This window comes from Uloborus diversus, chromosome 2 (genome assembly GCF_026930045.1).
Source record: "Uloborus diversus isolate 005 chromosome 2, Udiv.v.3.1, whole genome shotgun sequence".
NCBI lineage: Eukaryota > Metazoa > Arthropoda > Arachnida > Araneae > Uloboridae > Uloborus > Uloborus diversus.
This window is the reverse complement of record NC_072732.1, coordinates 26,779,559-26,802,914: the sequence shown is the minus strand read 5'-3', so window position 1 is coordinate 26,802,914 and position 23,356 is coordinate 26,779,559. Positions and strand designations below refer to the sequence as shown.

Sequence of the window (23,356 nt, the reverse complement as noted above, 5' to 3'; positions counted from 1 at the left end):
TATGAACCGGTTTCAGGACTGGACTTCGAAGTTATTTTCCCTTCCAGAGTTTTCTCAGGCGCGAAATCAGTTTCAGTGTCTTCTTTTGTCTCCAGGGCCGTATCCAGAGGGGGGGGGGGCCTGACGGGCCCGCCCCCCCCCCCGAAACCCGAAATGTTTTGCACCGTAAAACAGGTTTTTTTTTTTTTTAAATTCCTAATGTCAGAAAAGGAAAGTAACAATGTTTTTTTTTAATTCTTAATTTTGCTACTATTCAAAATTTATAATATTTTGAAGAAATACAGCAAAAGCAGTTCTAGTTCTCATTAGCTGCAAGGCACACTTGAAATTTAGACCTTTAATTAGGACTTCCTGCTCTCTTTCACAATTCAATTCAGGGCAGTCCAGGGTTAAGGTAGGCCCTTTGTCAGTTCGGTAGATTTTTCAAGTCTATCAAACTGACTTCTATGCACTTAATCCTCCAGGGGCGTGCACAGAAATTTTGGAGCTGTCACAAATTCTTCTTTTGGGCCCCCTCCATATTGCTTACCTATATTTTCAACCCTAGGTTTAAAAATATTGGGCCCCCATTTAAGCTCGAGCCCGGGCCAACAGGTGCCCCTTCTCCCCTCTGTGCACGACCCTGCCCTCCTCTCCCTAAAACTCTTATAAAACTTACACTGAACTGATTTCGAGCCGGGGACTCCCCAAAGGCTGGGCCCCTAGTTTCCGATTAGGCGAGTATCTTGTTACCAAGATGTGACAAATTCAGCTCCTTGATACATCCTGAGTAAAAAATGCAAAAATCACGATTCTCGCGTTTTGTAGCAAAACTTTCAAGATCATTTTTGTGACTGATATGTTTCTTGCCTTGCATTTATTTAATGCCGAATTCAGTATCATGGAAGTTCTTGTGTTATTGCTTGTTTTTTTTCTTACTTCTACTGCATACTGTTAATATCTTTAGTATGAGAAGAAAAAAATAACACACACTCTACTCTCTTTCTTTTTCTGCACTACTTGTGATTGAAAAAAAAAAAAGTTTGTTTCGAGAAATATTTCGTTGCACTTATTTTTAACTTAAAACGGGTGTGTCTTACAAAGTTATAATCATTTTGTAAGACTGCAATCAACTTCTGAAAAGTGTAAATAAAGAGCTTCAAATAATTTCAACTGTTCGAGAGTCTGAAAATTATTTAAGTTTTTGAAATTCCTTGAAAAGTTCTTCAATTTTGTATCTTATCAAGAAAATAAAGTATGAATTGTCTAAATGGCCAGAATATTACTCTTCCGTTCTTATTTTCTGAATGTCTACACCATTTCTTTTAAACTATTTTGTACAATTTTCGTACTGTAGGGCATTTAATGAAAAAAAAGGGGGGGGGGGGGTAGGGGAAATGATCAAAAACAAACTTCACTAAAAGCCGATATGAGCAGATGACGAAGTGCTTCTCTTTTCTCCTCTCTCGTTTTTCCCCTCTGTCCATTAAGTTCCATGATTTGTCGAGCAAGCAGTTTTTTTTTTGTTTGATCTTGATTTGCAAAAGAATGTTTAACTTTTAAAAAACTTTGTTTGCTTATTTTTTTTTTTTTTTTTCATATTTTTGTAGTCACAATTACCTAATATAAGGCCTCAAAATACAGCTTTTTTTTCCGAAAATTTCTAGGGGGAAACCCCCGACCCCCTGAAATTATGGATGTTCTACATCCGACTTAAAGGGACACTCTCCTGTTATCCTTACCACTACAAGGTGAATAAGAAAAATAAAAATAAATTAAAATAACAACAGTTCAAACAGTGGAATCATTAAAAATCGAGACAAAAAGTCTTCTATGTTAACATTTTTATGCGTTTGGTGTGTCTATATATACTATATGTGTGTGTGTGTTAGGGGAGGGCAATGTGCTAATCCGGGCCCCTCCCGAAAAAAATTTCTGGATACGGCCTTGTTTGTCTCAAAATAGTCCAATACTGAATCGTCAAGGAACTTGAATCAATACATCATATTGTTCACCGTCTAAATATGATTTCTACTGTTCACTTTCTAATGATTGACATTTACATTTTGCTTTTTCATGCTTTGAGCATTACTGAACAACTAAATGGGAACATTGACTTGAAAGAGTGCATTTTCAAGTACAATTAATTCCCCATATTTAAAGTTTCATCATGAATCGTCACAGCAGGGCTAACTATTAGAACATTTTAAAACGCAGTTGCTATCATTGAACCACTAGGTGTTCCTATGACTGAACCAGCTAACAAATTGGTTCATTCATGGAATCTTACAAATATTATAAAGTTTCAGCTCAATTATCTTTCATAATTGGTCAATCTTTTTAAATGCGTGTGATGAAGATGAAAAAAATATTTTTAAAATAAGTTTTGGAAACTCCCCTGAGTTATTATATTTTCAACTTAAAAACTTGTGTAGTCTATTCAGTATTGGTTAAAGTAAATTTTAATTGTTTCAATTACATTTGTTGTTCGAGAAAGTACTAAAATAAGTGAAAAAAAGCTAGTGGATGACTGAGTTTATGCAACGTGCTATAGCAAAATCCTTGTCGTTTAGTAAAATCTTTGTGGATCAAAATCCTTGTCGTCAAGTTAAATCTTTGTGGATCAAAATCCTTGTCTTCAAGTTAAATCTTTGTGGATCAAAATCCTTGTCGTTAAGTAAAATCTTTGTGGCTCAAAATCCTTGTCGTCAATTTAAATCTCTTTGTGGATCAAAATCCTTGTTGTCAAGTAAACTCTTTGTGGATCAAAATCAACAGGGCGCCCATTTGTTCAAAAGAGGCACCATGAAATTTTAGCTAAGAAGAGTAAGTCACAAGTTAGAAAATATCAAATGGTGAGCGAGCTGCGGTGAAAACAGCTGTGTTGTGTGAGTCCTGAGGTTCCCTGTGTTGAAAAAATTATTTTTTAAAAACCAATTTTCTCTTTTTGAATAACTTACTATTATTTGTAGTGTTTGTTTATCTCCTGTAATAACTATTTATATTTTACGGTTTGATTTTCTTATTTGAGAATGTGATCCACAGATGGAAACTCAATGGTCCATCCATAGCAACTGGTTAACATGAATGGACCACCTGCTAAAATATTTCTTTTTAATTTTTATTCCTTATTGAATAGTTAGCATAAAGCGAATATTTTTAGTAAAGGAGAAATATACTGAGCAATTGTTAATATCGTCAATATGAAGTTTGAGTCTGAACTAATTTCTAAAAAAGGTCAAAAGTGTTATGTGGTTCATTGACGGCAACCTTTCCTATAGTTATTCAAAATAGAAAATATGAATAAAACAATAACATTACTTCAACCATCTGTTTGTATAATAATAATAAAGTTTGTCCATATATATATATATATATATATATATATATATATATATATATATATATATATATATATATATATATATATATATATATATATATATATATATATATAATTAATTATTAATTATTATTAATTATATTTAATAATAATTAATAATTTAAGGAGTAAGTTGCAAAATACATGATATAATCATATGTATAGTTACAAGGAACAAAATAACTAAGAGATAAAATGTTGTGTCGTCTAAAGCTGGGGTACGTTTATCATAGCACAAACTTAGGAAATGGTCCTGAATTTCTTTAAGAAATGAAGCAAAAGCATTAGGAAGCTTTTTTTTTTTTTTTTCGTTGGAGTTAAGAGGAAATTGCAATTGTTTCACTTTCAATAATGTTAAACAATGAAAGTGGAGTTGAACAGAAAGAGGAATAATAAGGTTGAATTCCTCAAAAAAAAAAAAAAAAAAAAAAAAAAAAATGAATACATGGTGCAAGAAATGACAAAAAATAATTTAAAAAAAACATTTTCGCCCTTTATAAGTTGACCACCTGTCTAAGTTGACCGCCAAAGTACTGCACCGCGAGTGGTCAACTTACCCAGGTTTCACCACTGTATTACAAAATGTCACTAAGTTTAAAACTGATTTTGAAGACAGAGGAGTTAAAACACAACTTAAAAAACAAGGGTTTTTTAAATGATACTTAGCATGTTATTGGGTATTAATTTTAGCAAAGCTAATACATTCCTCAAAGAATAAGATTAAAAAATAAAATGCTTAATTGTGAGAAAACTGAAATATTTTCGGTTTTTAAAACTCGATTAAAAGTTAACTATAATAATTTTGAAAATGTACTCATATCAGATGAATTGCCCTTTTTCATAGATTACAACAATATATAACTTTTATGTTTTGATTAAATAGTAAATAAAATACAAGTTGTCAAAAATGCAACATTTATCGTTTATGAGAAAGCTGTTGAATTTGACAAATGTTGATTCGCATGTAACTATTAAACTAAAAAATATTAATCCAAAATATTTTTATATAGGCATAAAAGGAACCTGTATGCCAATTTTCATAAAAATCTGTTGCCACGCGGAAACCACTTTTTTGTGAATTTCGCTGATTTCGTATGGAATGATCTCATCGTGCCAATACCTATCAGAAAAACTAACTCCCATAATTTTATCACAAAAATCGCAACAAAAACCACTTGCCCCACATTCCATTCCAGTTATTCTGTTCTCCCTGCTAATCTGCACCATTTTATACAAATACAAAAGTGACGACCAGCAACTGGCTCTAGGTCCAGCTAGGCTGGTCCTAGTCAATTTACAATCCCCAGTGAAGATGAATGGCCCTCTTAAAACTATCTACTCCCTTGCTCATTACCACCTCTTCCGGTAAGCTGTTCCAAGGTTCCAACACCATGCTAAAATAATAATTTTTCCTAATATCCATGTTAGCCTGAGATTTAAATAGCTTAAAACAATGACCTCTTGTCCTTTTTTCAGTGCTAAACTTCAGCCCCGTAACATCCTTCATTTTAATAAATTTAAACAACTGAATCATGTCCCCTCGGTCTCTTCTTTGCTCAAGACTACATTTTTAGCCTTCTAAGCCTGGAATCATAGTCTAAGTGAGAAAGTCTATTTATTATCCTTGTAGCCCGCCTTTGAACCCTTTCCAATACATTAATATCTTTCTTAAGATAAGGAGACCAAAACTGAACAGCATACTCCAAATGAGGTCTTACCAAACTTCTATATAAGGGCAGAAGAACTTCTTTAGATTTGTTTGAAATAGATCTATTGATAAACCCAAGCATCTTATTGGCTTTGTTACTAGCAATGCTGCACTGTTGGCTAAACTTTAAATCCTGGTTTATTAAGACCCCTAGATCAGTAACTTTGTCTGCCTGACTAATGACTGAACCTTGCAAATAATAACACTTACACTTATTTCCATGCCCTAAATGTAGCACTTGACATTTCCCAACATTAACAGCCATACCCCATTTATCAGCCCACTCCGTAATATTATCTAGATCCTCTAGCAGCTGATTTGCTTGTTCTTCATTTTCTACAGTCCCCATAACTTTGACATCATCAGCAAAACAATTCATGTTCCCAGAAATATTTTTGTGAATGTCGTTCATAAAAACAATAAACAAAACAGGCCATAACACTGATCCTTGAGGAACCACGCTTAAAACCTCACTCCAATTAGAATAATTTCCCCTTACAACTACCCTTTGTTTCCTTCCGGTCAGCCAATTTTTTACCCAAATAAAAGTTTTCCCTCCTATTCCTATATCAGCTAATTTGCTAAGTAGAGCAACATGCGGTACATTTTCGAAAGCTTTTTGAAAATCAATGTAAACAACATCTACAGGCTTCTTATTGGGTTGGCAACATCCAAATTTCGTTTTCCTCGTACCAATACTTTCAGAAAAAGTAACTCCCATAATTGTATCACAAAAATTGAACGGAAAACCACTTGCCCCCCAGCGCAGTAATAACCTTCCCCCTGCACCATTTTTAGGGTTGGCACACATCAAAATTCGTTTTCCTAGCGCCAATACCTTTCAGTGGTTGAAATTAAAGCTCTGAAAACGTAATTAAAGCCAGCCTTCGACGTAGGGGGGGGGCGGAGTTTTGAAGGGGCTCGTGCAAAGAAATGTTTCATAATTGAAGCACTAAAAGCAAGATTTAAGACGTTTTTTTATGTGTTGGCAAGAGAGAGGGACAGAAGATTTTCGCTAATGTTAATGGGTGGATCAATTTGGAGTCCTCCCTTGGCAAATTTTCAAAATTGAAATCAAATTAATGCAATCAGGGAGTTTTTTTTTTTTTTTTTCAATTAAGGTTCAAAAGACGAAATTTATTCGACCTTGAATGATGATGAATGATTGAGAAGGCGTTTCTTGGGGGTTACCTGTTGGGAGCACTCTCATAGTTTTCCGAAATTGAAGTTCTGAATACTGATGTGTAGGCCATCTATAATGACGTTAGGGTAAGGGATGAGGCTTGAGAACGTTTTCCCGGATTTTTCTTCAAAACCTAAGTTTTAACTCATTTCACCTTTTCTCCCACTATTCGTTTTGCCCCTCCCCAACCTGGTTGGGTGGTATCTCCTGACCCTTCCGTTTCAAATCCAGAAACGGCCATGTTCCATATTCCCCAGAGTTCGAAAATATCATGATATTTTCGAAAATCTCCTATATTTTGATATATATCCAATATTTTCAATCAGCCCAAACTCAAGTCTTCAAAATAGTAAATGCATCTTCAAAACTCTTTATTTTTGTACATTGTTATTACAATGTGTAGACTTAAAATTAAGGTTTCTCAGGGGGTAAAACTGTTTGAAGGGTCAAAAGTACCGACTTTACTGACCGAAATTTACAAAATACTGCCTAAATACTGACTAAAATTTAAAAAATTAAAACTTTGGCATAACAAAAAAGAGTATCATACTTAGTGAAATAGTTACCAGCTTTGTTTGTAATATGCAGCAAATTTGATACAAATTTTGACTGAAAGTTTAGTTTTATTCATATATTTATTGTATAATGAATAAAACTCTTCTGAGACTAGGAAAATAAATTAAAAGATCTTGCAACTGTTTAAAATATTATTAAGTGATAGAGCAGTTTTCCATTCACATTTTTTTTCTTTGAAAACTCAGTGGGAAACAACTGAAAAATTCTGAAATTTGGAAATACAAAGAAGAAAAAATATATAAATTATACGCTTATTCCTGTTAATTTTTAGTTAAAAACATCTTCTAGCAAAACTCAGAACACATTTAGAAGATTGTTTTAATTACTAATAAGCAAATATTTTGCATGTACGTCAAATATATGGTTTTCCATTGTACGAATCAAGTTATTCCTGTGACGAAAAATATCGGCTTCCAGTTTCATATAATTTTGGTGCCCGATGTTGTCCAAATGCGAATCCAGAAATTTATCAAGGAGCGGGCGATTGTTTTTTTTTAACCATTACCTCTCCAACATATCTGTTCTACTTCTACTCTAAAATTGCGTTTTATAAATTCAATTTCGTAATGATTCCGGTGAAATGTTTCGGATCCCCCTTCTCTTAATATTACTGAAGGTCGTCTATAAATTGCGCCTTTTGGAACTTCAGATTTGCAAAATTACCAGAGGATAGTCACAGAACATTCCTTCCCCTAACGCTACCCAAGATATATACAATCCCCCGCCTTTCAAAAGTCCCTTTGAATTGATTTTAAAAATCTCTGGCGGAAGGCCTCCAATTGTCAAAGATCGAAAAATAACCCTGTGCTGAGAAATAACTGGAGAAAATCAACGCAATTATAGCACAAATATACAATCTATATTTGTGCTATAATTTTTTAAGTTGGTTTTCTCCAAACATCACCAAAGACTGTTTAAAATCGCTCTTTTGAAATTTTTCTTGGGGCCGTGGTAGCCCGATCGGTAGAGTGTCGGATTCGGGACCGGAGGGTCTTGGGTTCGAACCTCGATGGTCGAAGACCCACCGTCGTCATTAAAGGGGACTGGGCGACGTTAAATATGCTCGTGGTCCCAATGTCCTCCAAGTGAAACGATACCTCTGGGGGTGCTAGCACCAGGTAGCTATTAGCACCTGAACTAGTTCTAAATTCTCATTAACTGTTCGATCCGGTGATGGTGCTGCCACCTATCGGTGTATAAAATAATGGAGGCAAGGCACTTAGTATGCAGTCCTCGACATAAATACAGTTGTAGTCAGTTTTGTGACTCTGAATAGGAATAGGAAATTTTTCTTCCAAAAAATTTGTCGGAGGGAGATTTGAACCATATTCCTTTCCTTAAAGCCATGTTAAAGATGGCCTAATCGTTTTTCGACCTCAATTCGGAGAAATTGCCGGTGCAGGGTTCCTCAAGAGAGGGGCGATCGCCTCTCCCTTATATGTCCTTGATGTTGCCACACGCAGAGCCGTGTCCAAGGGGAGGGTTTTAGGGGTTAAACCCCTCCCAATGAAAAAAAAAAAGCAATGAATCATACACGATTTTCCAAAACGTATTTTAAAATTTAATTGATTTTAGAGTTAAACTCTGATACAGTATTCACCCTCTTTAATATTTCTCCATCTTTAACAATTAACATTTTCCTCAATTGTAGGATTCCCAAGCACCTTCGCTTCTAAGTGCTTGAAAAAAATTAACGATGGATGAATGGTTGAAGAGTCTGGCAATGCTGCAAGCATGCAGGGGAAAATTATCTAAAAGAATATTAAATAATGATGTAGTCCCAGGGCCGGATTTGGAAGTGTGGAGGCCCCAGGGCAACGAAGGAGTGGAGGCCCCTAATCAGGGTACGAAAAGATTATATTTTCGAAAATATCCGATACTTTGATAATATCCGAATATTTTGATATATGTATGAAAATATCCGATATTTTCGACCCGTGAAAGTTAGGATATTTTGTAAAAATTTTATTGTGGGGGCCCCTTCGTTGTGGAGGCCCCGGGGCAGTATCCCCGCCTGCTTTCCCTTAAATCCGGCCCTGTATAGTCCCCAAAGAAAAAAAAAACTTGGGGGCGGGGAAAATGGTTACTTTGCTCACTATTAGATTTTTTTATGGTACGCCTTTAGTGTTGGATGAATTAGCCGTTTCACACATAAGAAAAATGTTTCTATGCGAAACAGCATTTTTTTTTTTTTCATAAAATTTGTATTTTCATTAAATTTCTGTTCAAAGTTATTTGCTGAAAATACAAAAAAAAAAAAAAAAAAAAAAAACTAGCATTAGGTGCCATAAAAGGAATATGTGCGCCTTTTTTTTCCCCTTTTACAAATCGTTCAACTGTACAAATAAGATTTCATTAAAAAAAAAGCCACACACACACAAAACATATATATATAAAAAAAAAGCGTAGTTATCAAACTAAAATGAAATGAACTATTCAACACGCGTAGTTTGTTTTCCTTTGACAACGTAAGTTACAAAGGGAAAAAGTTTCAACCCCTCCCTTTATGAAATCCTGGACACGGGCCTGGCCACACGTTTAACATTGGATTTAAGTTTCGACAAACTGATGGCCATTCCATGATATTGATATTAGTCATGTTGAACTACAGATTTGGTGAGTTGGATGCATCAGAAGGCGCTTTGTCTTACTGAAATACAGTTTGGTTCGCCCAGCAAATCCTGTATTAGAATAAGATGATCCTCTAATACTCGCTAATAGTCGAGAAAGCTCTTTATCTTGTTACAAACTGCTAAATAAATGGAATTTTCTTATGCTAATTCATAAGAATTCAACTTTAAATTTGAAGGGGGAAGTTTACGGTTTCCATCAGTCCTGATTTTTGACGCCAAGTTCCATGCATTTATATTTTAATCAGTAAAAAAATGCTAACATCTAAAAATATAGCCTAAATTTACAAAAAAAAAAAAAAAAAAAAAACAGCTTCAGGAGTGCCATCCCCAAACACCCCTCACTTCTGACCCCCCAATTTTTTTATGCACCACTATTTCCTGTTTTTCTAAATAAATTCAGCATATGGTACAGGGGTGCCCCCCCCCCCTCCTAAGATCAAGGGTACATCCCATTGAGAAGGAATACTTATGGAGGGAGCCATAGTAAATGTCTCAGTGAAATAAGCTTGGGATCCAATGTTTCCCAGGTCAGGTGACTTTTTTGGCTGGGAAGTTGTCGCGTTTTGGCACGCAATCGCTCTTTTGGCATTAAATATTTTTCAGACGACGCGACGGAGCTTATTATGAAGTCGGGGCTACAGATCAGAGCAACTCTGGCTCCAACTCCTTTACCGCATAATAATAAATAAATAAATAAATAACGGATACAAATACAGGCCTATCATTCAAACTCCCTCTCCCCACTTCTTTCCGGATTTTAAAATATAATGTAATTACATTTTTCATGCATTTTGGTGTTTATTCCCTAAAATGACGGGCATGTACAAATAGTTTAAAGTGTTCTGTTATTGACTGAAAATTTATGGATTCATATGTATTGTAATCAATGTTTTGAAATGATTTCATACGCAGGCATACTAGTATTTAAATTGAAGCATAAAACTAGCAAATCTTTATTCTTGCGCATCTGCTGTTCACAGGCCAACAAAGCAAATGTACACAAAATGCTTAAGAGTCGTTAAAATAATTACTAGTTAAGTAAAAAGTGTTTTTGTGGAACTAAAATGTTATTTGCACTCAAGATATACAATGTTTTACAACTTTTATAGGTAAAAAAAGTACAAAAATTCAAAAATTACAAGCTACTGTGAAATATGTACTCGTTGAATGAATATAAATATTATTCTTTCTTTATTTAGAAGTAAAAAACATTCGTACATGCTAGGGAAAAGTTACTGGACCTCCTGGTGTGGCTTTTTCCTCACAGTTTACAATGCTAGAATACTGCACTATTACTATAAATCTAATTTTTCCCTTCTACAGTTAAAAGTTATCATCATGCATGGCTTCAGCTAGTGAAAACTTCTTCAGCGGTTACGGTCAACTCGAAATTGCTCCCCAGGTCACATGGTACTGTTTCCGTATCGGGATAGTAGGGTTGCACTCTCTCCATCTATTCCTTCTCAATGGTACATCCCCTCTAAACATTGCAAAAGACCTCCCCCCCCCTCCCCAAAAAAATGAGAAAAATATCCCGCAAAACAAACCTCCCTAAAAATGTCAATTGCGCAACCCGTGGCATGACCCCCCCCCCCCCCACTCCTAGTTCGGCACTCCTGCATGATGTTTTTTCTAATAAATTAATCTTATCTTGTGCTTTACGTACTGTGCATTATTTTATGTTTGTGTCTAAATTTTTTGGGACAAGGTGTAAGTTCACTTACACTGCAAGAACTTATGAAGAAAGTTAAAAGCAACAAATTAAAATAAGAATTTAAACCTAACAAATTTTTACTGATCTCGATATTGTACACAAATTTAGCTGTCATGCATACTTTATCGCTCAAAAAAATCTTCAGCTTACCTTGCACTTTGGGCAAAAACAGGAAAATGTTTCAATGAATATACCAGGGTTCATACTCTATTTGGATGAAAAAATTCCATGACTTTTTCATGACTTCAATGAAAATTTTCATGACCTCGATACACGAAGAGAATAGCATTATTTAATCTCAAACTTGGTAATATTTGGAAATGAGCATTAGCAAAACGTCTATATGAATGCCACAGCCTCGTTGAAGTACTTACTCGTAATGGAAAAAGTATAAGTGCACACTTAAAAAAACTAAACTATTCTTATTTGTCTTCATCATATAAATTCAAGTAAAGTAAAAATGCAGTGAAGCGAATATGATGATGCTTAAATGTCTGATACTTTTTAAAAAACAGGCAGAATGATATTGAATGGACAAAGGTTGAATGAGTCATCACTAAGTTTCAATAAATTTGCTGCAAAAGTTACCTTTTAGTGTCCAACAGTGCCTTTAATCATCCATGTAACTTGACAGTATTTTGGTTCTTTAAAGTAAAGCCACATAGTTTAGTTCTTTATGTTTCTAAACCATGTCTTTCTTGAAAAAAACATTCAGTAATGTCGCATGGATTAGTTTTGCGTGCCGTATGTTGGGCACTAATGTTTTAGAGCATTAAAATTCCTCTTATTCTGTATTCTATCGCCTGACTTAAGATCTTTTGCTACTACAAAACATGAAACATAAGTGTTGAAAATAACAGTAAATTCAAAATAAGTTATGTCCAGGCAGTAAAATCACATTGCAAAAAAATGGCAAGCGGCTGCGACAGAAGTGGATGCAATGAGATTTCAAAATTCAAATTTGATTTTTGGATTGTTCAATTTTCCACTTTTAATAGCTTTTATGTGCTATACTGTTAAATCACTCAAGATTTCTAATGCTCTTTTAGCTACTGCTACTTTATCTTTGCCCGAAACATTTTTCCATGACTTCAAATAAATTTCCATGACTTAGAATAATTTCAATTTTCCATGACTTTTCCAGGTCTGAAATTTTGTTATTTTTTTTTCCATGACTTTCCAGGATTTCCATGACCCGTACGAACCCTGATATACCCAATATCAAATGGGGGGGGGGGGGGGGGGGTTAGGTTTTCGATAAAACTAAATCATCCCAATCCAATAAAAGAACAGCAGAAATTTGTAATCAAGTAAAACAGACTACCAGGTTGGCAAAATTGGGCTGCTATATTTGCGATTGCTTTTTTTTTTTGGCATTTTTTAAAGTTTATCAGAAAATGGAAATAAAATTGACCTGAATTTTATATTAAAATTGGTAAATTTGCAAAAAAAAAAAAGACTTTAATGACTAAATTCTGATCAATTTTTAAAATACTGACTTTAACTGACCAGTTTTATGTCCTGATGGTTTCTCTTATTTATATCTAACATTTCAGTTGACATTTTAATCAATTTTAATGGAATTAATTTAGCATTAGCTGTTTCTCATTTTTCTTCTGTTATATAGTTTTGCAGTTATAATGATTGAGAAATAAAAAATATGTATTAGTTGGTGCACAGTCATAGGACATTTTCTTTTTTTCTGACCAACGTTTAATATTAAATTAAGCACTTATAATTAAAATGGTTACATTACTAATAATTTTATGAATATAAAATAAAAAAGGAACACTACAGAGTGATTATAATTAAAATTCCACTTTCAAAACGCTGTAAAAATAAAACCACTGGTCAGAATGACCTCAAACTTCAACGGAATATTATCGAAGGGGGGAACTTGATGGCTGAAGAAAAATAAATAGTTGAAATTTTTAGCAATAGATGGCGCTGTAAGCATCATAATTTAATAGTGGTCGACTACAAATAAATAATAAAATATTACCTAAGGTGTAAACTATACGTTAAAACACCGCACTATTCAGCCTGTACGAGGGTGCAGGTGTGATACTGTTAGTTAAGTAAACCCATCCAACACGGCAAGGTCATATCACATCGGATGGGAAAAATCGGTTTTTAATTGTCCTGAAGGAGAAAAAGCATCAGTAAAAATCAGATCGGTCTTTAATTTTCGTGAGACTGGTGCAAAAGATGTTCAATATGATGTACCCCGTTTTCTGTAACAAGTTGAAATCGAGAAACAGCATGTTCTACGACTGATTGAAGTGTTTCCGGGGTCACGTTTAGAATGTGTTGAGCAATGCATGCATTCAGTTCAGCAAAGTTTGCAATCAGAGCACTGAACACAATAGGTCTCAGATAGCCCCATATCCAGAAGTCACACGGGTTAAGATCAGGTGATCGGGACGCTCAGATCTTTCATTGAGACAGTCATAGGGAACTTCTCAGATGCGAAATGAGGAAAAAAACGTGTATTTGGCGTTTTTATAACAACTTCAATGAGTCGTGCGCATGACAGATGTTTTGATTTACATATTCTGTTACTTGCAGCGCCATCTATTCCTAAAAATTCAAACAATTTCTTTTTTTTCTGATGTACGTTTTCCCCCTTCTCCGATAATATTCCGCTGAAATTTGAGGTCATTCTGACCAGTGACTTTATTTTTACAGCGTTTTGAAAGTGGAACTTTAATTATAATCACCCTGTATATTACTTTGTTATATTAATGCATCTTAAAAAATGTAGTACATATAACTTTTTGGTTATTTTCAAAAATAAATGAAGATCACTACATGATTAATATAATTTTTATTGAAAATACATGGTTGAAAAAATAAATATTGAAAATATCAAAATATGATTTTTTCAAAATAAATATTGGATATATATTGTGATATACATCATGATATATATCAACGAACCCTGGTGTTCCCACACGTTTTTTTTGGGACCTGTTTGCTTGCAGTACTATATTTTTGCGCATCTGATAGGTCACTTGAATTCTCATTTTTGGAGAACAAAATTCACTTTTAAAAATTAGCAGTCTTGACTATTGATTATATCCACCTCCAGTAATTTCACAAACACTTAATAGCTGGGAGGGCGAGATGTGAAGGTTGCGCCTTCTCCTTCTAAGACTGGGGGAGGGGGGGGGGGGCGACAACCCCCCCCCCCCGGCCTCCCCTGTTGGTAAGTGCTTGACTAGGTGTGTACAAACTCTACATTATATAAAAAAATTAAAATATTTTTTTTGAACTGTGTCACACAGGAAACAAAAATTAAGACATCAATGAAATTACTTTCAAAATTTATTCTGAACAATAAGGTATACAACAAAATTGAATTGATGTACAAATAAATGATTATGCTTTGAAAGTAAAACCGTCAATTTATTGTCAAATAAAATGTCTGAAAATTAAGGTATAACAGAGTTGGAATTAAAAAAAAAACTTCCTTATGACATGAGAAAATTAAAATGTAACAGGCAACACTAAATTAAGTGAAAAGGCCAATAGTTGTGTTGATAGTTCATGAATGATGGCCAATGTGTCATTACCAGTAATAATAATTGAATGAATATGATCTAAGTTTTAAAATACAAACAATATCCAACTATACAAGTCACAACATATGAACACAAAAAAAAAATCTTAGAAAATGTCCAATTTTTTTCACAGGCATAGGCTTAAAATACTTTCACTAAAACCTCCTCAGCATGTTGGTATTGAATCGGTCTACAGGAAAATGTCCGGGCATAGGATTCATCATTTCACTCCCGGGGGGGAACATTCCCATTTGAGCGGGGGGTCCCATGCCGGGTGGTCCTATGTTCATTCCAGGCTGTGTCCTGGAGTGGTCCATGGTACCCCAACGCTCTTGCTCCGGCTGATCCATACGACCCCAGTTTTCGTTTTTGCTCACCGGAGCCCACTGAGAGTTGCCAGCCATTGGGGCTACGTTAGGAAACTTATTTTGATCTCGGTTAGAGTCAGTGCTCTCCCAAGGGTGGGGCCGATCGAAAGTGCGGCCCCTGTCGAAGGACGCCCGACCGGATCTGTCGAAGTTTCGCTCCCGATTCCCTTTACTCTTCCAGTCTCCCCTTTCGGGAACATCTCTCGCATTTCTGCTCCCACGAAAGGATCCCCTGTCCTCTTCGCCGTGTCTGTCTCTTCTGCTAAAAGTAGGGGAAACATCTCCGCCTTTAGATCGAGCTTCAAACCTATCTGACCTCCTGTCAGTAAAGCTGCGATCTCTGCCAAAGTCGCCAAAGCTGGAAGGAAAAAACCTTTTAGAATTAGGATGAATTAATAGCAGATGTTTCAGTTGCAGAAAAAGAGAAAATTCTAAAACACTGCGCAAGCAAATAGTTCTCTAAAAAAGGTATGACTGAAGGTGGCGTTCCTGAAATTATAACTCTCCCTGCTTTTCATATGAAATAATCCAACAAAAGTATGAACAAAAGAAATCCACGGTCATTTTGGCTGTTATAAGCCGCTCTAGGTATGTTTGAAATTTGCACTACATTTGTAGATGTTTATTAATGTTTAGAATAAGCCTAAAAATAACAAAAGGATAAGTTAAAAGCATTTTGAGCATATTTTAAATGCTCTTATGGTCAAAATGACTGATCTGGCCTTTCTGGTGTAACATATTTTTGTTTTTAGTATTTTTTTTTCTCTCCTTTATGGTTTTATCATGTCTGAGAAGAACCTAACCCTTAAGTTTCTTCCAAAACAAACAACCCAAGGTAAGCCCTCTTGCCAATTCTATTACAATGGAAGGGCTCAAAGCAAGAATACGATACGCCACATGATGTGAATTTTTCAGTAGGCCTATTTCCAACTTATAAAAAATATTTGTAGCAGGCATTATACATTCTATATTCTGCAATAATAAAACCAGATATGTTTTTTTTTTTTCAAAATGACATAATTCATTGTCATGTTTATTTCAATTCTAGTTATGAGAAACAAAAATTTTGATTGAAAAGTCACTCCTTGTGGCTTGCCACATTTCTGCCACGAGCCCTTCAATTCAAATGCAGCCTCATACCTGTTAGGAGGTTCCAAAGAAGACTCACGTCGACGTTTCCTTTCATCCCAATACCCATCGTCCTTACGTGGTCCATCGAATATTCTCTTAGATCCTCGACGATCTTCAAGTCTAGAGAAAAAAGTATTGCAACAATAACTGTGCACTTAAACCGAAATTAAACAGAAATGAAATTTAACAACTATTTTATGAAACTTTCATTGAACACTTCATCAACTTTTTATTATAACAGCATGCGAATGAATTATTTACAAATGGTCTTGATTTCAAAGGAATTTTCTATCATTACAAATACATGCCAAAAGAGCTAAAATGATTGTAACACCAATCTGTTCTTATGCTATTCAGAGCAACAGCTGTATGCTGATTTTTTAAAGTTGCGTTCAGGTTCTGTTGATTTGTGTCATAACATTTTACTTTCAACACCAGTATTTAAATTTGACGATTGCACAATTCTGTAAAAAAAATTTTAAAAAATTAAATACATCTTTGTTTTTACCATAGAAGGACATGAGCTGGGCAATTTTTCAAACCGAGATAACATATACGAACACACAAATGTAGTTAGTTTAAAAGCAGAAAATTTTGTCATTTCTTAAACAAATTTATGTATTTATACATTTTGGAGAACAAAAAATGTTGCTCGCCAATTTTGAGGTTCCCCCAATTAATAATACTGAAAAAGGAGCAAATATATTTGAAAAACATGACTGCTTCATTGTAGTACTCTACTTGCTTTTAACTAGACATTTTTACAGGTGGCCACAATATAAGTCTCAAAAGTACAGCAGTTTTTTGCAGAAAAATGTAAAGAAATTATTAGTTCTCAGACAGTTTAAAATTTTACTAAGGTTTGCAATAATTAAATACACAGCTAATAATTATTGTTGACTAATATTGTACACACATATACTATTTAATCTGAAATTAACGGGTCATTTTACGTAATATACTGCCGTGAGCAGGAAAAGGGCAGTAACTGCAAATTTTTCATTTTTTTCATTTTTGTCATCTGTTGTATGATAGCTTTATTGTACAAGCTTTTGCTTGTTTGGTTTACACTGAAAAAAAAAGCGCGAAAAAAAGGTCTAATTCTAGCATTTCCCTATTATTAGTAAGGAATCACATATTTTCAAATGCCTCCCTTCTGCAGATACTGCCGTTTACCCGCCCACAGGAGGGCCATTCCAGCATTACATGTGTGACTTTTTGACACCATTTCTCAGCAAATAACAATAAAAACCAATTTAATTAAAAAAATTTCTTAGTTTCTACAGATTTTATGTACATGTATATGGTTTTAAAACAAAAAAGTTTTAAATTCTGAAAAATAAATAAATAAATAAATAAAACCTTCGAATAATCTGAAGTAACAGGGAATAAAAACATGGCAAAAAAAAAACAAATTTGATTTTTAGTCAAAACTCAATTTTAGCAAATTAAATTAAAAATGCAAGTGATACATTTTTTGATTTTTTCAGCATTAATTTAAAAAACCAAGATTTTTTTCTTGAAATCGTGACAGATAACAGTATACTAATTACTTTAAGACAATGAGTAAAGGCAAGGGAGCAAAGTCATTAATGACCGCTTCTTCTTTGCCTGTAGGGTTGTTTATTTTACATAGCTTGGAATGCTTGGAAGGAAAATTCAAGCAAGGTGAAATAAACAACTTAACAGACACAGAAGCAATCTTAGGAAGCTCATCCTAAGATTGAATACTTTGACCTTGAGGAAAAAAGATGCACATATATGCGGCACTGTATAATAGCATCTCATTAATTTTACTTTTTTTTAATGAATAATTGGCGGACAATTCGTAATTTTTGTTATTTTTTCAAAATTCCCTGATATTTTTTCCCTGAGTGATAAAGTTTCCTGACTTCTCCCTGATGTGTCGCCACACTGAATTAAATAGTAAATATCAAGCTCATAAACAATCACAAACTTCTAGTACTTACTTGTGTGGTTTAAAAACTATTTAGAATGTTATAAATCTGTAGAATTTATTCACTTCACTCCCTTCTCAAAAACCAAAACATTCACTAATTGAGTTTTGGTTTCAGTGCAAGCATGTAATATTTTTAGTTGAATTATGTAAAAATTACCTGTTTCCCTTACATTCGAATGTAAAGACCCAACTTGTAATGAAAACTATACAGGAGAGTTACATGTGTGACATCTTTCAAAAAGCCCCGTTAAAAATTTTCTGCTGAATGTTTGAGGATGAAAGTCAGGTTACAGGTATTATGTATCAAGTTAATTTATAATATGAGATATTTTTCTTCTAGTCCCCCAGTTCGAGCTGGGGGGGGGGGGGGGACTTTTGTTCCTTTTGCGTTACGTGTGTGACCAAAAAAAAGTGACCCGCAGGTTTTGGGGGGTTAAAAACTTATCAAAAGTCTTTATTAAAAAAATTTTAGACAAAATTATAGTAAATTATGTGTGTTAATGATATTTGATAGTTTTTCCAAAAAAATTTTAATGATTAAGTAAAAAAATAGCTTTTTCATTTATTTCACTGAGAATGCTTCGATTTCATCTAATTATTATCAAATAAGTCTAAAATCTGATACAAAAATATTTTAAACTCAAAATTGATGCTGGAAGTGCAAAAGAGCAGATATTTCTTTGTTAAAAAAATTAGGTTTGATTCTATATTTTGAGAAAAAAATTTTTTGGTGTGCCAGGACCACTTTTCTCATGGAGTTGCCCAGGAGAGCTCCAAAATTTATCTTATAGGCCAATGCTCTCCACCTGAAGAGAAAAGTTGTTTTGATGAAAACAGATCAGTAAAAGTTAACAGAAGCTAAGCTTTGTATGTATCATTTAAAAAGGCTATGAAGATTTTTTTTTTAAAAGACGAAAATATCGATATATTTTGGGGAAACCAAAATCCTAAAACAAAACACAAAACCTATATTTAGAGGTAAAAAATACGAGCCTAAGTTGAAAACGAGAGTTGACCTGTCTGCATTTCCAATATTTAAATTTGTTCTCTCCAGAAACACTTGCACCACAATATTTTGCATAGGAAAATTTTCCACTTCTCTATTTAGGAAAGATGACGGCAAGGAAACATTTCATTAAAAAAAAACTGATTGACATGACTTACGTCATTTGAGTTCGCTTCCTGAGTTCTGCCTTTTCTCTCTCAAGTCTCTCTCTTTCAAATCGCTGTTTTTCTCGTTCAAGTCTCAACACTTCTGCTCTTTCTCTTTCAAGCTTCTCCCTTTCAATCCTAGAAATAAATCGAAAGTTTAATGAAAATCACGCATGGGCAGAAGAAGTCTTTTAAAGTGTGATGAATCAAACTTAAGATACCAACGAAATTTTACAGGTAATTTTAAAAGTTTTTTGCAAAATGTTCCCCTAAGTGCATACATACAAATCCACAAAGCATTAGAGCAGGGGTCTGTCCAGGATTTTTTACAGGGTCCGTTTTTTGTGAAAAATCAAATAATTTGGTGAAAAATGAATTAATTTTGTGAAAAATCAAAAAATTTCGCAAAAAAAAAAAATGTTAAAACGAAATTTTAGAATTTAGAGATGGCACAAACTGCATCAATTAAACTTAGAGCTGAGTGTTTTCCTCTTCTATGACGAGAAAATCATTCTGGATTTTTTTTCTGATATTTGGCGGGGGGGGGGGGGGGGCATCGCTCATTCAAGTATCAATATTTATCTACAATTCTGCATTATGTTAAATTATACTAGATATATTTCTGTACAGTATTTAAAATAATAGTAACAAAAATATAAATAAATAAAACAAAATTCAGAATAGAGTTCGGCATTCAACTTTTTGACCCAAGACACTCTTAAAAAGCACAGAATTTCGTTTAAAACTTATAAATTCCGTGATTTTAACAAAAATAAAAAGATATTTCAATTGTTTACCTCTTAACAAAGCGTAATAATCATCGAAAGTTCGAAAAATCGGATTCCCATAGCGGATGCAAAGAGATCGCAATTCTCAAAGTGAAGGCATCAAAAGTATAAAAACGGCTTGTAAAAGAAATATTTTCGATAAAATTATTTTAAAATTTCATTTTAGAGTCCTATGATAACATATCATTAATATCTGTGGACACAGTTGACCCCCCTCTCCCCCCCAAAAAAAATAATAATAAAATAAAATAAACCATCTATTCAGCATTTTTATTTTTGACTCATTACAGAAAATGGAATTCTGCTTTAAAAACTTGAAATGAGAGTTAAATGAAGAGACTTTTCATTTATTTGAATCCTAATAAAGCGAAGTTAGCTTGAAAAAAGAACAAAATATGATTCTCATATTGGATGTTAAAAGATTGCATTTTTCAAAATGTAGACATCTAAAGAAAAAAAACGGTAATTAAAAGAGTTTATTTAGAGTTAATCATCCTTGTTAGCATCGAAAAATCAAAACCCATATAATTTTCTCCCAAAGTAACATCGCACCGCACCCTAAAAACGCAAATATTGACAAGCCCACAAAATGATGAGAATATTTTCTAATCAAGTCGTCATAAAGGTTCAACGCCAGACACTAAGTGGTGATAGTTTTAAAGTTGGTAACCCTATCTGAAGCGATCATATTTTTTCCTCACCCTTACTATCCCTTTGCAGTTCTAAGTTCATTTCGCAGATATATATATTATTATTGTTTATTAAATTATGAGCGGAGAAAAGTGCTTACCAATGCCTTTTCAAAAAAGTTTACAACAACACCGCTGCTAATTAGCTGTGATAAAACAAACAACCATTATATTTATTTGGCAGTAGCAATTATTTATCCCTTGCAGGAGCATCGCAAGAGTGCCGATTTTTTCTTTTTTTCAAAATTAGCCAATTTTGTATAAGCTGATCCCTCTAATTTGAGTTAAAAAAAGGTTCCAAAAATTATCGGTTTATACACAGAAATATGCGTTTTTTTGCTTTCAGATTTGCTCTTTCAATAAACAATTTGTGACAGATCCGATCTTGTTTATCAGAATTTTGTGAAGGGTCCGTTTTGTTTGATCGGGATTTTGTGAAAGGTCCGTTTTGTTTGATCGGGATTTTGTGAAAGGTCCGTTTTGGTTGATCGGATTTTTGTGAAGGGTCCGTTAACGGACCCAAATATCCCCTGGCCAGACCCCTGTAGAGGCACTGAAATAATTTCAAACACACATTTTAAACTACATATTTTTTTGCAAAATTGAAAAGCATACACTGATTGAAAATTCAACATTGTACCACAATCATTACTTAAATATTAATCTTTCCCACTTTGTTACCCTTCCCTCTACACCAGAGGTTCCCAACCTTTTCCCTTTTGTGAAACCCTTCCTAACTCCGAAAGAAGTTGGCAAACCCCTTGGGTACTAGCAAAAAAAAACGTGCTTACACACACAGAAAATAAAATTTGGGATATATTTTTGTTTGATGCTGCTGCATAGTTTATAACTAAAACGAAAACTTAATTGCAAAATACAGAATCACAAATATTGCTACGAACTAAAATAATCGCTAAAAAGTGAATGCAAAACAAATTCACCAAAAAAATGAACACAGTGATTATTCTGTGTTGGGCTTCAATCAAATTTGAAAAAATTATGAAATGTGGAACAAAGAGGCTTTGGCTGAAATTTTTCTGACCCTGGGTACATTTATCTCTATTATCACTAATCCAGAAGTCAATTAAAGAATGGTCTTTTAAATACCTTTTAGAGAGCTCTAAGATTAACTAAATGAATTTTTTTTCTTACAGTAAAATGAGAAAGATCTAGGGTTTAATTCATTTTGAAAAGAACTACGAGCCTAGCTGTTTAAAGATTTACTGCTTTCATTAATCGTTCGATTGATGAAGAATTTCCTTGTAATTACGCTATAAGTGCAGAGTAAACTGCGCATATTGAAAAATAATAGAAGCATCTATTTTCAGTAAACGCATTTACTCTAATTTTTACACAAAAGTTAATTTTTAACAAAACAAATATTGTAAAGTTCACTCAATAAAAGAAAAAAATTCTACACAAATTCCTTATTTACATATAGTGCAAATTAAGTTGCATGGCTAAATTCTGTTGATTTTTTACTGCGTAAACCTCACTGTCTTACTTTCACCTACGATAATTTTCTATAGTAATTAATTTTTTAACACTTCCAGTGGTATTTTTGGGTTGCTAGCAATTCTTTCCTTTTTTCGACAATAAAGCTTGAAGTAAATTGTAGTCTATGTAGTGTGAAAATTATAGCAACAAACAACAGCATAATCACACTTCTATGCATTTTTGACTCAACACACGAGAAGAGAGATAGTTGTTCGGACTCAAATGGTATATATTGACATAGAAAAAAGTTTATTTTTTTAGATTAATACAAAATTGTTTTGAAGATACAATGCTGTAAAAGTACCAAATATTAGGTCAGAACACGTGAATGAACCAATTTTCAAAATGACCTAGAATTTTTAAGATAGAGAGCTTTAAAAAGTGCCATTTAACAGCATTTTTAATGATCTTTTCAGTGTTATGCAACATAATTGGGTCTGAAAAGAATTCTTTTTATTTAAATTTCTCAAAATGTGCTGCGTCAATTTCTTTCAAAAATTTTTTTGAAAGACATTTTTGAAATGGCTGTAGAAGTTACAAGGGGAGCTTAAAATAAACTAAAATGAGAAAAAGCTTTTCTAGTGAGAGTCAAGTGCCTGCATAAACTGGATAATCGGGAGAGCATTTTTCGCATATTATTTCAGCATGAATGTAGCATTGTTCCATTTCTTCTGATTCTCCCCTACAGGAAAAATATGTTGAAGAATATTTCTTACAACGATTAATGATTGATTAAAACTTTTAATATCATGGTTGATAGCTACACAAATAAACCTATTTGGAATCATTTTTAAAGTAAGTGTTTAATGTTTTAACCCAGCGATAAACGAACAATAGTTCTGATGAGAGAAGAGAAAATTGTTTTACTTCCTGTGTTCATTTTTCTTGCATCTGGTGGATGAGAACTGAAGACTTGAAGTAAAATCATAAACTTGCTTTTAAATTCTATGAATGCTGTAAAACATTTAATTAAAAATGTACTTATTGCACATTTCAGTTAGCTCTACCATGAAAATATACCTGTGTTTTGGAA

At 33.7% G+C, this 23,356-nt stretch overlaps 1 protein-coding gene across 1 annotated transcript in view; it reads right to left on the bottom strand.

The window, feature by feature from the left end:
- Positions 1-14,486: 14,486 nt before the first annotated feature.
- Positions 14,487-23,356, bottom strand: part of LOC129216929 (scaffold attachment factor B2-like) — a 47,523-nt gene continuing 38,653 nt past the window's right edge. Inside the window, exons 15-17 of the mRNA XM_054851145.1 lie at positions 19,362-19,487; positions 16,247-16,357; positions 14,487-15,464 (exon numbers count right to left, since the gene is read on the bottom strand). Of these exons, the coding sequence (XP_054707120.1) occupies positions 14,894-15,464; positions 16,247-16,357; positions 19,362-19,487 (808 nt within the window). The 3' untranslated portion in view covers positions 14,487-14,893. The remainder of the gene's footprint in view (positions 15,465-16,246; positions 16,358-19,361; positions 19,488-23,356) is intronic.